Source organism: Eulemur rufifrons, chromosome 29 (genome assembly GCF_041146395.1).
Source record: "Eulemur rufifrons isolate Redbay chromosome 29, OSU_ERuf_1, whole genome shotgun sequence".
NCBI classification, from domain to species: Eukaryota; Metazoa; Chordata; class Mammalia; order Primates; family Lemuridae; genus Eulemur; species Eulemur rufifrons.
This window is the reverse complement of record NC_091011.1, coordinates 26,949,852-26,966,802: the sequence shown is the minus strand read 5'-3', so window position 1 is coordinate 26,966,802 and position 16,951 is coordinate 26,949,852. Positions and strand designations below refer to the sequence as shown.

The window sequence follows — 16,951 nt, the reverse complement described above, 5'->3', positions numbered from 1 at the left end:
TTGAAATGTTCCCAACACAATGAAATGATAAGTGAAATGATAAGTCTTTGAGGTGATGGATATCTTAAATACCCTCATTCCATCATTACACATCATATGCCTGTATCAAAATATCACACGTACCCCATAAATATGTACAGTTATGTATCAATAAAAAAATTTAGACTATTCATATTTAAGCAAAATGGTAAACATTTGACAAACTAAGGCATAGCTTTTTCTGGTAGCATTTATGTCTTACAGTTTACTGTGTTTATGGAGTTTTTTGAACAATCCCTCCCCTCCACAAACTATTTCACTATAGCTTATCTCTGACCCAACAGCTAGGATGAGACTTGCATCTTGTTATAAAGTATTAAATTACAACAAGATTATAAAAATGAGATCAAGTTTTATACTAACCTAGGCAAGCTTTCTAAATTTCTAGGTTATTCAAAGAAATGATTCTTTTCCCTAAGTATAGTATATTCTGATTTGGACTCACATCATGTATTATGTTGCTTGTATTTTAAGCAGTCATTTATAGCCAACAGCGTGTCCCTGTTTTGTGTAGAGGAATTGACAAAAGTGAGGAAAGTTGTATTAGGTTATGAGATATGCATATCTAAAGTGCTTTTATCCCTTCCTTTTTCAGGGCATCTCATTGGGAGGTATTTCTCCTCTTCTAGGCAGTATCAATGATGTCATGAATTCTTCAGCACATTATAATGTAAATTTTAGCCAGGCTATAAGTCACGATGTGAATCTTCATGAGGCCATGTTGGTGTGTCCCAACAGTACATTTAGAAGAGATCCAGTAACAAGGACTTCACAGGCACAAGAACCATTTCTGCAGTTAACTTCTCATACCATCAACGCTGAGCAAACCCTTAGTGGAACTAATTTGACAGGATTTCTCCCACCTGTTGACAATCAGACGAGGAATCTAACAAGCCAAGACCTACTATATGACCTTGATGTAAATATATTTGATGAGATAAACTTAATGTCATTGGCCACAGAAGAAGATTTTAATCCAATGGAAGTTTCCCAACTTTTTGAAGAACCAGATTCTGATTCTGGCCTTTCTTTAAATTCAAGTCACAACAGCATCTCTGTCACCAAGTCTAATTCTTCTCATTCTGTGTATGATGAAGAAGGTGCTATAGGTTATAGCAGTGACCTTGAATCTGTTTCTCATCATGACTTAGAAGGGGCTGTAGGAGGCTACTATGCAGAACCCAGTAAGCTTTGTCACATGGATCATAGGAGTGATTCTGGTTTCCATGGGGATCTTACATTTCAACACGTATTTCATAACCACACTTACCACTTACAGCCAAGTGCACCAGAATCCACTTCTGAATCCTTTTCATGGCCTGGGAAGTCACAGAAAATAAGGAGTAGGTACCTTGATGACACAGATAGAAACTTGAGCCGTGATGAACGACGTGCTAAAGCGCTGCATATCCCTTTTTCTGTAGATGAAATTGTCCGTATGCCTGTGGATTCTTTCAACAGCATGTTAAGTAGGTACTATCTGACAGACCTACAAGTCTCGCTCATCCGTGATATCCGACGAAGAGGGAAAAATAAAGTAGCCGCTCAGAACTGTCGTAAACGCAAATTAGACATAATTTTGAATCTAGAAGATGATGTATGTAACTTGCAAGCAAAGAAGGAAATCCTTAAGAGAGAACGAGCCCAATGTAACAAAGCTATTAACTTAATGAAACAGAAACTGCATGACCTTTATCATGATGTTTTTAGTAGGTTAAGAGATGACCAAGGTAGGCCAGTCAATCCAAATCAGTATGCTCTTCAGTGCAGTCATGATGGAAGTGTTTTGATCGTACCCAAAGAACTGGTGACCTCAGGCCACAAAAAGGAAACCCAAAAGGGAAAGAGAAAAAGTGAGAGAAGAAACTGAAGATGGACTCCATTATGTGGATATAGTAATGTTCAGAAACTTATCTGGATCACAAACCATTGAAATTGCGTCAAGTGTTACATCTTTTAAGTACTGCTACCTGAAGCACTCAGTAAGGCCACATTTTGAAGTTTATATAGACAGATATTTTGAACTTCAAGATGGTAACTTATGGGGAATTCATAGGAAGCCACAACTTTTCACGAAATCCTCGTACTGCATTGTATAAAAGATTCATAAATAGTTATGTTTAAAGAATAGAGTAATATGAAAACCTGGTATGTCTTACCAGTCACTGGCAACTTTTTTTTGTTTAAATAAGATGGTCTCTTCAAAAAGAGCACAGGGGAGGATCTAATTGTTTTAAGATGTATTTGTTTTTTATTACTTAAAATGTAAAGTAGCCTTATTTCCACCTTGTTAGCACTGCAGTGGGCTTTTCAAAAGCTATTTTAATTTTTATGAGTATTTAACTTATAAATTTTTCTTTCTGTGGAAATAAATTTTATATTTGAATGGATTAAATTTTTTCCCCTTTTATACAGAAATTCCAAGCAAATTTACCTTAGATATTTTCCCTCCAAAATCATTCAAGAATATGAGTGAACATCTTGCAAATAGGGCAGCATAGTGAAAATGTTTTAATTTACACAAATTGATCAGATTCAAGCCAGATTGATGTCAACAAACTATGCCAAACTGGTATGGCAAACTCCCCCCACCCCCAGACTTCACACACAGATTACATGAAATCAAAACTAAAAATGGCCAAGCTCTGAGCCAAAGTGCCAAAAACAAAAACTTTAAAATACTAGAGTGCATTAGGCCTGAGGGCAAAGACCTACAGTCACTGGGAATTTAGAGCACAGGCCTCTGTCCCCTGTAACCAGAGATAGAATGGAGCTGCCTGCATAGAAACAATTCCTTGTTGTGTATATTATTAAACCCATGGGGTCCTTGGCCAGCCCAATAGGGATGGCCTCACATCCTAGGATACTGAGATCTCACCAAAGTCACCAAAACATTACAAGCTTTACAAAAAAAAAAAAAAACCAACAGTAAGAGGAAGTCAATAGATGAACATACAGATTTTACAACCAAAGAACTAGAAATAGTGGAAGCATCTGAAAGGCATTTAAATGTTGGCTAAGAAGGGCAAAAAAACGATTTGAAAGTAAACCACTAGTGGTTAATCCTAGAAATAATGGTATGTGAAATGAAAACCATTTCAGAAGTTTACTTGAACAGTAAACAGGAGATTGTGAATTTTCTGAAGATAGCAATGACCTCACCCAGATTGTCAAGTTTGGGGAACATCAAGATTTTAACATGCAACGATAGTCTGATGCTTAATTTCCAAATTTTCAGAATTAAGGTTCTCAGATGTTATTTCTGCCGTAGAAATTGCTGACTTACAATGCAGAGTATCAGAAGTCATAAAAAGTATTACTTTGGTTCACAGATATGTACACAATATTTATAGTCTGGACTTCTATAGTAAAAAGTTCTTTTTCCTTTTTAAGTTGGGCATAGGCATCTCTTCCAAGCCCTAGGTTTTGCCAGCAAATACTTCTAGATGGAAACATTGCCCTTCCACAACCACTGCTTTGTTCAGTGATCACTTGGACTGTTGGCAGGCTTTCTTCCAAATGTCTTAAAAACTTTGGTTATTTACATTACTTCAGGGCACATTAAAACAAAAATTGTTTTATGTCTACAATGTAAAATCCTACAGTACCAATTTACTTTTAAGTTTCAAAACTGGTATAAGTCTATTCACATGAGTGCCTGCTTGCCAGACTCAGTATTCTTTTCAAACCTCTAAAAATATCAAGGAAAAAAAAAATACAGTGGAGAAAACTGGGAGTATGTTCATGATGATTGAAATTCAAACTATAAAATTTTAAGTCTAAGGTATTTACTATTATTTGTTCCTCTGTATCCCTGGATTCAACTAACTGCAGATCGAAAATATATATATATATTTTTTTTTTTTTGGGGGATAAAAAGATGGTTGTGCCAGTGATGAACACTTCTTTTTGCTTATCATTATTCTCTGAACACAGCGTAACTATTTACCTAGCTTACCCCTTGGATTAGGTATCAACCTAGAGGTGATTTAAAGTGCATAGGAGGACTGCATAGGTTATGTGCAAATACACCATTTGATACAAGGAACTTGAGCATCTGTGGATTTCTGCCCAATACACCAAGGGACTGCTACTGATGCACTGTGACCAAAAGTCAAGAAATCATGCTTTCAATGGCCAGGTCCACACGATCTAACTTGCCATAGAGTAGTTTGCTAACCAGAATAGGTCACCTCCAAACATACAGGACATGTAAACTGAAGCTGATCAACAATGCAATTCTAACAGCAGAGAAACCTCACGTTAAGACTTTAGTGTACACCGAAAAATTAATCTGAAAGCTAAGGGTTGACTTTTTTTATTGCTAGCCAGTACCTGTTCAACAGTGGTAATAGCCAACAGCCCACAACAGTGTTGTGCCCCAAGCACTTTCAAATCATGTGATGTGGGGCTTACACACAAAACAAGAACTGCAAAGACAGGTAAAAATCTGCAGTGTCTATCCTTGTATGTTAGTAGCCTTCTCTAATATGCACCTTTTCCCCTCCTGAATTTAGTGGGTGTCCCTAAGTGATTGCACTGCCACAAAATTACAATTGAACAAGGAAGTTAAAGTGAAATGGTAAAACCACCCACCATGTGGACATTGCCTTTATCAAAACCCTCAAATTTCCTTCTGGTAGCAGTCAGCAGACGGCCAAGTTGAACATCTTCACAGGTGAGACCAGATTAAAGGTCAACTATGTATGCCCCAAGCACTATGTATAAGGTCATACGGATACTTCAGGTTCCTCTGAAATGTGCCTTCAGTTTCAGCACTGGCCTTCAGAACACAAAATGTTAGCATGTGGGTTGTATGCAAGAGCATAATACCTTTGTTAAATATATCCTAAGTAGCTGGATCAGTTTTTCCCCATTCCTACTCATCTTCAAAGTTTGCTCTCTGGCAATCCAATTACCTGGTATGACTTGTTAACCCCATGCCCACAAAAAATTACAGCTAATCATTGTTAGTTGCAGCACTAAGTTGTGTTAAAATTGCATGGGGTGTATCAACCACGTGGAGACATCACTTCCAAACCTTAAAAGACTGAGGTTGGATAAAATTAAGCTGAGAATATACTTTAGGAGTCCTGAGATTAATCATGGTCTCTATCTTCTACAAAAGAAACCCACACTTTTCAACTACCGATTATTAGTAACCAACTCAAACTTCTTTTAAAGCCTCCATAAATTAGCTCCCAATACCTGAAATATTTAGTAGGCCAAGACTAGATTCTTAGACCAAATTTGGCTATAAAAACCTTGTAATCAGGTGAAAAACCCAGTTTCATAGAAGCGCATAAAAACCTAGGAACAGCTTCAAAAACCATCTATGTCAATTAGAGCCCTCCCACATCGTGTGATCATTAGAATATAAGACAGTGTGATTTCCAAAGTGTGGTCATGTTTGTCAGTTTTTCCTTGCTCTCTTCATTCACTGAGAGAAGGTAACAGCCATCCCTGTTACTATGTCATCCTGAATGTTAATTTCCACCCCAACCAAGTTTGTGACTGCAACCTTGAGGTTTAGCCAGAATCACACACGTTGTTCCACATGCTGAAGAGTATGTTGCTCTGAAGTGCTTTAAGTATTGAGGTAATGATAGCAATAATACACACAAATAGGTTTTCTTCTTTCAGTGTCTCAGATAATAAAAAAGTACCTTAAATTCAGCAAAAGGATCAGTATACACACAGGAAAATGTCTAATATTCAACATTACCTACATGGTTACTAAACCCTTATCTTCATAAACCAGTTCATTTCAGCCTATTGTGCATCACCCAATCTTTTCCTATTATTTGTAACATTCCCTTGACCTTGCTAGTTGAGTTAGGTATTTGAAGTGGTACATTATCAACTTATTTACTTCTTCAAAGTTCAACTTTGTGCCAGACATTTTTAAACCTTCAAAATTAACTTTGAAGTGTTCATGCAATAGTGATGGATGCAGCTACTATTTCAAACAGAAAACAGCTCATAGCCATTAGTTTGACTTACCTGTGAGATAACCTATTTTATCAAAATAAACTGCAATTGAAAAAAAGTCAGTTAACTTTGCCCTTGTTATTTTTCTGGTTTCTTTGATTTCAGGTAAATGTCCAAACAGGAGAGACTATTAAATTTTATCCAAGAAATTTAACCCTTATAAAAAGATGACCACTGATGTTCATCTAAGTGTAAAATGCAAAAGAACTAATTGACATTTGACAAACTTGTATGAGAGATTTTAACCTTTAGTGCTTTGCATAGCCAGATACTTTGGACCACTCTAGCTGGTTAATTTAAAATTCATGATTTCAAAACATCATCAGCAATGTTAAACATACAGGGTAGAGTCAGGAAACTGCATCAGTATTCAAACGCTGAATATACAGTGCATAAAGAATAGCATTTTATTAGGGACAGCCAATAATGTCCACAATGCTCTTCTTATTTGTGTATTAATATTGAAAGAAACTGTAAATATGCATAGCTTTGTGAAACTGCTTTAAAAATTTAGGGGATAGCGATCTTTTAGACAACTGTATGTTCATAGAACAAGACTGACACATTATGTGTAAACATTACACCAAGTATTTAGATACAAAAGTATTTATTTTATAAACTTTATATTTAAAATAGAATTTTAATCTATCTACTCACAAAACCTAACTTAAAACACGATACATTTATCTCTCTAGCTGATTTGATGTTACTGTTTTACAAACAACACTCATTTTGTAATTGTTTTATATCAAGAACCTGAACTAAATGAAATTTGTTTTATCAGAAAACATTTCCCTTTTATCTTAAAGAGTGCTTTTTAAATGAAGGCACCAACAAGAACTACTTTCAGATGGTACAGAATTTCTTATTTCTTGAAGACTCTGTGGTTGACCACTTCTTCATTAGTTACCTGCAGCAAGACACCTTCCTGCCAAAGGAAAAAAAAAGTATCTGAAGAAGTTTATCATGTTTGTCCAAAGAACCTAAATAACTTCAGTGGTGGTCTTAGGATCAAAGAAGACTCACTGGTGCATAGCCCTGAATATCACATTCCTGAAAAGGCAATAAAGCCAGGCAATCAAACTCCAATGATATTTAGTTTAAGAAATGAACTTCAGCAGCCAACCTACATCTTTCTTCGGGGTAGGACACTGGGCAAGAATTACTACATTTAAACCAAACTATTTAGTACTGGATACATACAAGATTTATAATGTAGAACTTTACTCATAAACTATTATCTGAAAGTAGATTCAACCATTTTGCCCCTACCTTCTCTTTCAGCCTCGTGATAAGCATGTAAAGCTAGAACCATAAAGTAACTGAACAAATGTCTTTATTTAAAAAAAAAAAAAACCTAATTCACTGGAAATGCTTGATCCAAGAAATGTGAATACACAAGGATGTAACGATGGGAAATCTCATGATTTATTGAACTTGCAGCCTAACTTTTACCTACCATTTTACTACCAACACCACTGAAGGAACCAAGAAAAGCTTTATTAATGATCACTTGGCTTGCCTCAGCTGTTGAAATGAAGCACTTTACAGTCTTTGTGGCAGCAGAATATACTTGTCCATGGCTCATATCAATGCTAAAATTCCAGCAGGGAAAAAAATGATATGTTAAGCACCTGAATCTTCATGGAGGGGGGAGGGGGTGGGAAAGAAGGAAAAAAAGGGAAAAACAACCAAAATAATTTAAGTAAATGACAGATTGGAAAACAGGGTTTAAAAAATTCTCTTGAGTTTATAAATTGTTAAACTCAATTTATAGCTATGTTAAACTACATAAGAACCACTATACTGAAAGACCATTGAAGAGTAGTATTAGTTTATCTTTTAGGGAGGAAAATTAAGAAAGGAAAAGTAAATAAGATCTTACCTAAAGAAGTTTAACTGAAGCTTAGAACTATTTTGCTCTACACCCTCAGCTTTCGTTGGCATCCTTATAAACTACTGTAGTTAAAGCTTTGTAGAAACAGCGCAGTTTTTTAAGACTGGCTGAACTTAGTAGCCGTGTCAAGAGTTCTCTTGTACTAGACCTGTGTCCCTGAAGAGTACCTCGCTGGGGTTATTTCCTTTCCTTGCATTGAAGAAGCAGCATCTAAAAGATCTAAAAAGGTGTTTCTCCTTGCAGAGATATCCCTTAAGTTAACTACATAATTTAATCCTGATGAATTGCAGACAACACACTTATATCTGACCAGCATTTATCTTATACAAATATACAACAGCTTTGCAACGGACCTTAATTATACTACCCACTCCTTAACTTATTTAAAATAAAAAGTCTATAATTACACAATTTCCTTTAGAATTATTTTATTAAATCATAAATGTACAACAGCTTCTTAACTCTACACACGCACTTAAATTTTTTAAAGGAAAAACGTTATGTCTTATTACACCATGATCCTGGCTAATAGCTTTTCAAAACTTTGAGAAAAATCTTAAAAAAGGTTTCACATGTCACCTGAAACTTACAAATTTAACATTATCAAAGAAGGAATGCTTCTACACTCTTACAAAGACCACTAGAAAGAAACAACAATTAAAAAGCTAAGAAACTGTCTCAAAGGCATTTTTTTTTTTTTACAATCCTTCCTCCACAGTAAGGTAATGTTATTAAATAATCCAATCCATTCACAAAATGGCTCTCTGCATCTGCTCTGGTGTCTTCTGCCATATCACTGCATATTTATGCATGACTGAGATAAGAGTTTCCTTAACATTGTTATTTCGATAACCTGAAGCTGTTCTGTTACCTCTGGGCTCTCATCCTCTCCTATTTATACAGTGAAGCCTGTTTCAACAGAAGTAAAGAGTAAAAAAAAAATAGGTTATGAAATTATCCATCTAACCAGATTTTAAGGAAAGATAACATGATCCTAAAAAGCTTTTACTCCTGCAGCTAAGTCTCCCAAGACAATAATAATTGTAAAACTCAAAAGCTACTTACCCATGGCAAATTGGAAGAAGCTCAATATCGGCTCCTCCCACCATAACCCCCACTTCCTCCACTGCCTCCAGGACCATAGTTTCCTAGAATTGTTGGAACAGCAAAAGAAAGCAATCTTACTTTGATTTCCCATGATCAGCCTAACACAATAGTTAATTCTATTTTATACCCATTCAGCCTTTAAAACAAGTAGATCATAACCTCATGTGCCCAATTAGCCAAATTGCTCGGGAGATAAATTACCCACGTTCGTAGACATCTTTTCCTAAAATCTTTAATACATTTTTCTGATGATATTTTTTAAAGGGTCCTCTCACCATTATTTTGGAGAAAGTAAAAATTTTAGAACTGTATCAAGAACAAAATACATATAAAATCGTTAGTCCTACTAAAAACTTTCTGGAAATTAAGCTAAACTGGTTTGAATAAAAGCATAGAACTATTTTTTAACTTTCAAAGAGGCTCACCATACCAATTTATATCACTTGCAATATGCTCAGTGATTTTGACTTTCTCCATAAGTAGACAAGGACAAAGAAAAAAAAAACCCACATCATAATTATCTAAACCACCTTCCTCAGTCCAAAATATTTCACCAGCCACCTCCACCCACCCCAATCCCTAATCTGATGTTACAATTGTTTGCTGATGTACTTGTAGAGATCTCTGCAAAATGCCTTTAATTCAGTAACACTGTATATAATGGGAAAATTACCCAAATATAAACATACTTAATATGTTTAAGTCATGAAAGACTAATCTTTTAATCACATAAAAATGTGAAGAATCTCTATTTATTAATTACCTCCACCATATGGTCCCCCCATGTTCCTGCTACCACCAAAGTTTCCACTCTTCATTGGACCATAGTTAGAAGGTTGCTGGTTATAATTTCCAAAATCATTGTAATTTCCACTTCCATAATTTCCTGTAAAAAAAATTGGAATACGGAGCATAATGGACCTCAAAATACAACAAACATTACACCACTAATACATGCTGAGTACTCAGAAAATCCCACATATCACAATATATTATGCAAAACACCTATCTACAGTTTTTAAAGGTATCTAATGACAACAGTGAAATGAAAAATCAAGTGTTAAAAGCCATTAATTCCACTCCAAATTCCCACAAGAATTGCAGGTGAATTTATTACCTCCTCCATAGTTGTCATAACCACCTCCGTAGCCCCCACCCTGGTTGCCATATCCAGGTCCTCCACCACCATATCCTCCTCTTCCTCCTCCATAACCAGGGCTACCTCCAAAATTGCCACCTATTATAAAATAAGCCTTTAAGTAATCACTTAGTATTTTCAATTCCATTTGAACTGTCTTATCACACTCACTTCCAGCTTTCCAAAATACATATTTTCATAAATATATTCCCTCCACCAAATCTCTTACAGGCTGAATACCTACTATCCTTTCCAACATTTGGGGGCTAGGGTGCCTTCCCACAGCCAACTGGGTAAATCATTGAGAGAGACTTTAATACCTATAATACCACACAGCATAAGCCATTTATAGAGACTTAAATACCTGTAGTACCATAGCTTTCCCCTAAAACTGAAGATATTAAGGATCCCTCTTGAAGGCATCTTGAAATACATGTGTATTTTGTGTAAGGATTGTGAGGAGCAGATTAGCAGTATAAGCTAGGGAGAAAGTAGAACAGCCACTTCCTTCCTACTGGTCCAAAATATTAAGCTCCCAATTCATGTTTCCCTATGAAATGAATTACTATGTCTCTTTCCTAAACAGTATTGTTCATACCCTCTCCAAAGTAAATCTGGGGAGAGGACCAGAAATTCGTGAACATTCATGTAAACCAAAACTTATTCAATCTAGCGCCTTAAAAAGACAAAAAAAACTTCTCAAAACTGGTACACCAAGTCTCAAATTATTTACAAGTTGTAATTGTAAATTAAAGTTTCCAAGTAACATTGGAAAGGTGAGATACAGAACTTAGTTATGCCTAGTAAGTGGCAAAACCAGAGCTAAAATCTACTGCTAGCTCAGTTTTAAAATGTCCCTTTTCTTATTAGGACGCCAGTCAGGAAGTTATCAACCTCTTTTCTGTACTCCAATGAAACTGATACATTTAGAGCTGTCACTATGTGTAACAGTGGCTCATAACCCTATCTGTAGCCAAGAGCACACTTACATATATTTTGAATTCCTCAGGTTACTTTTTAGATGTTCTTCTGGGAAACCCATTATCTACTTAAGGGCTAAGACAAGAATTACTCTTACATATCCTTCCCTTCATGTGTTGATCTCAGTCAATTCCCGTATTCTATACCTTTCTAGTACATAAAAATCACATTTCGGTCCAATTTGTTTGCTTGAAAAACAAGGGGATAGCATGATGGCACTTTTAAATTCTCATTTAAAATCCATTGATGATTTTGCACTACATTCCTTAAATTATAAAACAGCTAAGATGCAAATATATAAAGGAAAAGCAAAATAATTGAACCACTATCACCTAAACCCATTATAAGGGATAAAACACAGAAAACTTTAAAAGCTGAAGGATAAACAAACACATACAACGCAGTTAAGTTTAAGTCACAGAAATCAAAATAAAAAAAACTGACCTCCAGGTCCTCCTCCATACCCATTATAGCCATCCCCAAATCCACGTCCACTTCCATATCCATCTGTGAGGAAAAGAGATGATTATAAATAGTTCACCCTACTCAATTTTCAGAATTCATCCCTTCCACATTGTGTTAGTAACTCCAAGAGGAGAGGTGAGAACCTTAGGATGGAACACCCTTGTGTGTACCAGTTTATTCATAAAAAGAAAAAAAACACGGAAAACACATAATTAAATCTTATTACCAAGACAATGGTCTTCGGGCTTGGACTGAGCAAGCTCAATTTAAGAGATCCCATTTGTTTACACATAGGAATGACAATGGATGGGGCACCAAAGCTTTTCTTGTTGGCACTTCACTACCTTATTATCTATTCAGATAAATACACCTGGTATTAATCCCTTTTACCTTTTAACTGTAAGTTGGGAATTCACCAGGATTCAACCTATTTAAGTCTTAAGGACAGCCTTTTAATTTAGACTGGATTTCCTGATTCTAATCAAAACTTAATCACAGCAGTATTTTTAATCATGCACATTCAGCCTTTAAACACTTAGAAGCATAACTTACCGGATCCTCCTCTAAAGTTACTTCCTGGTCCTGGTCCAAAATTTCCACCACCGCCACGAGAATCTCCAAAACCAAAGTTGCCTACAATAAACATCCTAGTTAGTAGCAAGCATTTCCACAAATAAAAAGAAAGAAAAAAAAAAAAAGAATTAATGAAGTTACCTCCTCTTCCACTCCTAGAACTTTGAACTTCCTGCATTTCTTGTCTGGACAAAGCCTTTCTTACTTCTGCATTATGACCATTGATGGTATGGTATTTCTGCACTGGAATGAAAAAAACAAACAAACAAAACAAAACAAAAACCAGACTCCATTAATCAACACTGCAATAGTAAAAAAAACACAGAAAGTTCACCTTTTAATTAAGGTGTAGGTAACATACCCTAAGTTTAACATATGTTAAAAGCTATACACCTATAGCGCCTATAGACACTTACATACAATTTTATCCACAGGATCATGGTCATCAAAAGTAACAAAGCCAAAGCCTCTTTTCTTTCCAGACTGCCTATCAGTAATTATCTCAATGGTATCGATTTTTCCATACTCCTCAAAGTAATCTCTAAGGTGATGCTCCTCAGTATCTTCCTTAATTCCACCAACAAACAGCTTCTTCACAGTTACATGAGCCCCTGGTTTTCCAGACTCCTAAAACGTGGGGGTCAGAAGAAAAGTCATCTTGACACAAGAAACCACAAGCATGATTGAAAGCATACCACATTTGTACCACATATGGCTTCTATCTACCTTATGATAAAACACCAGGCAAAGGAAGCTTTTAAGAGCCCAGTCTTTTGAAAACTAAGTTAGCTTAAGGAGGCAAAGGTCCAGAAACCCAACATAGCTTTAATAAAGGAAAAAACTAATTATTTTAAAAACCACACTCAGATTTTCCACGTTATGTTTTGCTTACCTCTCTTGCTACAGCACGTTTTGGCTCAACCACTCTCCCATCAATCGAATGAGGTCTTGCAGCCATGGCAGCATCAACCTCAGCCATGGATGAAAAGGTTACAAAACCAAATCCTCGTGATCTTTTGCTTGCAGGATCCCTCATTACCTTGAAAACCAAAAGGTAAACTTTAATACTTGATCTTATTTTTGTTATTAAACTGCAACATGAATTACAGCAGTTTTACTAAAAACACTGCTTTATTTTCTGCATGATTCATTGGACATAAAGCAAAAAGACTAATGTCTGCATTCAGAATTTCATTAACTCACGTACCACACAGTCTGTAAGTTTTCCCCATTGCTCGTAGTAGTTCCTCAAACTTTCTTCTGTGGTTTCAAAGCTTAAGCCACCAATAAAGAGTTTACGGAACTGTTCCTTTTCTCTCTGCAAAGGAAAACACCATTTCAATTTTTATTTACATTTTCTCTTCGTATGCAGGAAATTAAATTCTTAAATATGAGGTGACCTGCTGGCAGAGTACCTTTTTCCTCTCCAAAGGAACAGTTTCTAAAGTTTTCTGGGGGGGAAAAAAAAAACTTACATCAAATTTAAACCATATGTTAAACTGCATATTAGTTGTGTTACACCAAAAAATTGCCTCAGCTGAACTATACAAGTTTCAAAGTCATTAATGCTTGATCTAATCTACGACATTAAATTATCTTGAACATATTTACTATCACTTAAATTTTTTAAAAAAACTTTCTGAGGATAAAGGAACAAATCTATCCTGTAATTAAAAGGTCACTAAAGAATTCTTATAAATATTTTCATTCAAGCCTATTGCCTAAAAACACAGTAGTTAGCTTTTACTCAATTTAGATTTTTTTTTTAAATATAAAAAGTAACTCTTGGTTCCTTATGACCCAAAGTCTACCATTTATTTCAGGATTCAGTATCTGAAAAGAGATTTTTTCCCCTTAACTGCCCCCTCTGGTGGCGACTCTAAGTTCTCTCAACCAAAAAAAAAAAAAAAAACTAGTAAGTTTCTCCATATAACTACTGTCAATTAAGAAAAAATTTAAACATTCAAGATACACATAACGACCTTAAAAATAGCCTCTTATTAACCCAAATTAATTTTTAAGACCAGCAGCACCTAAAGCTTAAAAAGTTTAACTAACATATTGGTTTTCTGGTAGGCACTCATAATTATTACTTAGGAGACAGTACAGAAAAATCTGAATTACTATTCAGCTAACTCTATGTACAGTAAAACACATTCACCTGGAGTAAATTCATTAAAGATAATCGATTCATTAAATACAGTGAAAGCTCACTCTTACTGAACTTAAGTGGCCATCTGGTGTAAACACAGCACAAGACAAGTGACTCAAATTTTACAAAGGAAAAAAATCTGAGCTGAAATCTTAATCTGCAAATCAGTAAGCAAATATGCTGCACTGAACAGCGCTTTATTTTGTGAAGGTAAAAAAAGAATGAATCAACTAGGTAAACTACCTCACTAGGTAATTACCTAGGTAAGGTAACTAGGTTTAAAAAATAAAAAATCTGTAACATAGAGTAGGACATGACATCCACAATCAACTGCTATGAATGCACAATGCAAACTAAAAAGGTCAAAGGTAATTCCTAATGCAAGAATTTTGTCCCTGGCAAGCAGTTTACTGCTCTAAATCCACAGTTCTAATGGAGGTTCTCCCTCCATGCATACTTTTCCAAGTGTTCAAATATACACTGGTAGGAACCAATTCAGCCAGATTTTTTTCCTGTATAGTTCAGAGTTTCAGGATTCTGAAAATTTAAAAAGAAAAACTGAAATTATCAAACTAGCTCCTATAAGACATTGAAATAACAGTCTTTTAAAATGATTACTTGGCAAGTTGATAATCTGGATTTTCCAGCTAATTTCATCTATTCTAAATATCTATACATAATGCTTCTCTAAACCCAAATAAAGATAAAGTACATCTACAAGTCTTACAAATCACTAACAAAAAGCAAAAACTCATTACTTACCTCACATTTTCCAAACTTACCCGACGTCCACTATCGATTATAAACAAAGTTACTTTATAAACGTGCTTAGGGTCAAGGGTCAAAGAAAGTTATCAGATAGACCCCCTTCGCTCGAGCCCTTATGTTTATCAATGATCAACCATGATTGCAAACACAAATGAGAAAAGCAAGTGACAAATTTCAAATACACAGTGGCCCAGGCCTGAAACAATTTTGTACATAAATATACACACATTATTAAAGGGCTGAGCCATGTTTTAACCACACAACTAAAGATAAAAATCATTTTTTCACCTTCCTCCTAACTTTATCTACAAAAATCCACGGTTTTGTTTTACCCAGCAAACATTAAACCTCCCAATAAAAATGTTACTTAAAATATGAATTTCTACAATTTAAACGGAATCATTCACGGCAATAAAGGATTCTGAGAGTATCCCTCCCCTCTAAATAGCCTCCCTTCCTCACTGCCACTCTCGTAGTCGGTACTAATTTAAAGGCTCCAAGTTTTTTCATTTCTAGTTTCCTGCGATTCAGCTACCCTTTTAATCACTGCAGATCCAGACAAAACCGTTACCCAAAGAAAGAACAGGAAAACATAAAATGGTTTTTTTACAATTTGTCTCGCGTCAAAAGCGGCCCAACGCCCTAGGTCGTAATACCTTGTCTTAAACCGCGCCAGCAAGCCCTGGAGACCCGCCCCCCCCCCGCCGCCCGCTCTTCTGTGTGGCTTCTGAACGCAATGGCGCCATTTCATCGAGGGGAAGGCAGAGCGCCTTTAATGAGGTGCGCAGGACTCTAAACATCCAAGCTCACAAAACACTCCACATCCACCTCGAAACGGTATGAAAACAGCCCGAGAAGAAAGAAAAATAGTTAACCACGTCTATGCTTTGATAAAGAAATCAAACTAGTAGAATTGAGAGAGTTAAAAAGAAAAACGCTTCGAGAAAGGAGAGACATGAAAATGGCGGCCGCCAAATCCGGTTCCCGGGAGAGAGGGGGAGGGGAAACTCCGCAGACTCGCTCACGGGGACCCGATGCCCGCCGAAAGGCTCAACGCGGAGACGCCGGGGCCCCCAAATCAGCGTGCTTTACAAAGGGAATAAGAATTCCCGCCTCCGCGCCTCACTTTTACTAAAGCGGGGCTGCGTCCGCCATGTGGAAGTTCCCTTCCCCCACCCCCAGTACAGGGAAATGGCGCCGGGAGGCTGAGGGTGGGGAAGGTGTTTATACAGTCAGGCCTCCGCTATCGACCCTCTTAAAAATATATCCAGACCAAGCGCTACCGAGGCGGCCCGATTTCCTGCCGCTCTCCCACGAAGGCAGCTGGCCGACTTCTACTGAGGCGCCAACGGCCTCACCATACCCTTTCCAATAACTCATTGATTTCAAACCCGTTACCTCCATCGCGGACTCAGTCGCTTCAGCCCGATTTCCCGCAGCCGAGCGAGATGAGAGAGATCTCCGCGGACGAACACGAACCGGACTCGTCCTGGCGCTGTAGTGAGAACTGCCACTGGTCGAGAAACAACGCCGCTAGGAGCACCTCCACACAGGACCCGGCGCTGCTGCTACTGCCGCTAGAGCCGCTGCCGCCGCTTTTCTAGAACCTTCCCCCCGACCAACGCGTCTTCCTTACGTCAGGCCGTTGCGTAAACGCCCTAACCGCCGCCAATGGCGGGAACGCTCTACACCCTCCTTACGCCAAGTACGTACCCCTCCCCCACTTGTGACCAATAACAGTGCTTGACGTCACTTGCGTAAATGGGATTAGTGAATTGCGGAAGGCTCGAGTCTTGCGTGTTGCTTCCTCTCTGAATTAGGTCCAGCCCCCGCTTTAGCG

General features: G+C 36.9%; 2 protein-coding genes across 6 annotated transcripts in view; one reads left to right on the top strand and one right to left on the bottom strand.

The window, feature by feature from the left end:
* The window catches only part of NFE2L3 (NFE2 like bZIP transcription factor 3), a 28,872-nt gene extending 26,210 nt beyond the window's left edge, over nucleotides 1-2,662 (top strand). The window contains exon 4 of the mRNA XM_069462036.1: nucleotides 635-2,662. Coding sequence (XP_069318137.1) covers nucleotides 635-1,909 — 1,275 coding nt within the window. The 3' untranslated portion in view covers nucleotides 1,910-2,662. The remainder of the gene's footprint in view (nucleotides 1-634) is intronic.
* Nucleotides 2,663-6,414: 3,752 nt separating this feature from the next.
* HNRNPA2B1 (heterogeneous nuclear ribonucleoprotein A2/B1) lies at nucleotides 6,415-16,699 on the bottom strand. Of its 5 annotated transcripts, XR_011231787.1 has the most exons (13): nucleotides 16,510-16,698; nucleotides 13,607-13,642; nucleotides 13,399-13,509; nucleotides 13,084-13,230; nucleotides 12,608-12,818; nucleotides 12,333-12,434; nucleotides 12,171-12,251; nucleotides 11,598-11,660; nucleotides 10,152-10,271; nucleotides 9,798-9,920; nucleotides 8,993-9,075; nucleotides 7,490-7,625; nucleotides 6,687-6,958 (listed from the first exon to the last, which is right to left on the bottom strand). XR_011231787.1 is itself a non-coding variant. In XM_069462350.1 (12 exons), the coding sequence occupies exons 1-11, from the start codon at nucleotides 16,513-16,515 to the stop codon at nucleotides 9,014-9,016; spliced, it is 1,062 nt and encodes a 353-aa protein (XP_069318451.1). In that variant the 5' UTR covers nucleotides 16,516-16,698; the 3' UTR covers nucleotides 6,415-8,836; nucleotides 8,993-9,013. The 5 variants fall into 5 exon arrangements, 4 of the variants coding, with proteins under 4 accessions (XP_069318451.1, XP_069318453.1, XP_069318452.1 ...); XM_069462350.1 differs by having other exon boundaries at nucleotides 6,415-8,836; XM_069462351.1 differs by lacking the exon at nucleotides 7,490-7,625 and having other exon boundaries at nucleotides 6,689-6,958.
* Nucleotides 16,700-16,951: the final 252 nt, after the last annotated feature.

Excerpts from the sequence above, each read along its gene's own strand:
- HNRNPA2B1 (XM_069462350.1), bottom strand. Across the intron at positions 13,231-13,398 it reads GAAAACTTACAGACTGTGTG|GTAATGAGGGATCCTGCAAG; the intron begins GTACGTGAGTTA and ends TTGGTTTTCAAG. Across the intron at positions 11,661-12,170 it reads TAACTTTAGAGGAGGATCCG|ATGGATATGGAAGTGGACGT; the intron begins GTAAGTTATGCT and ends TTTTCCTCACAG.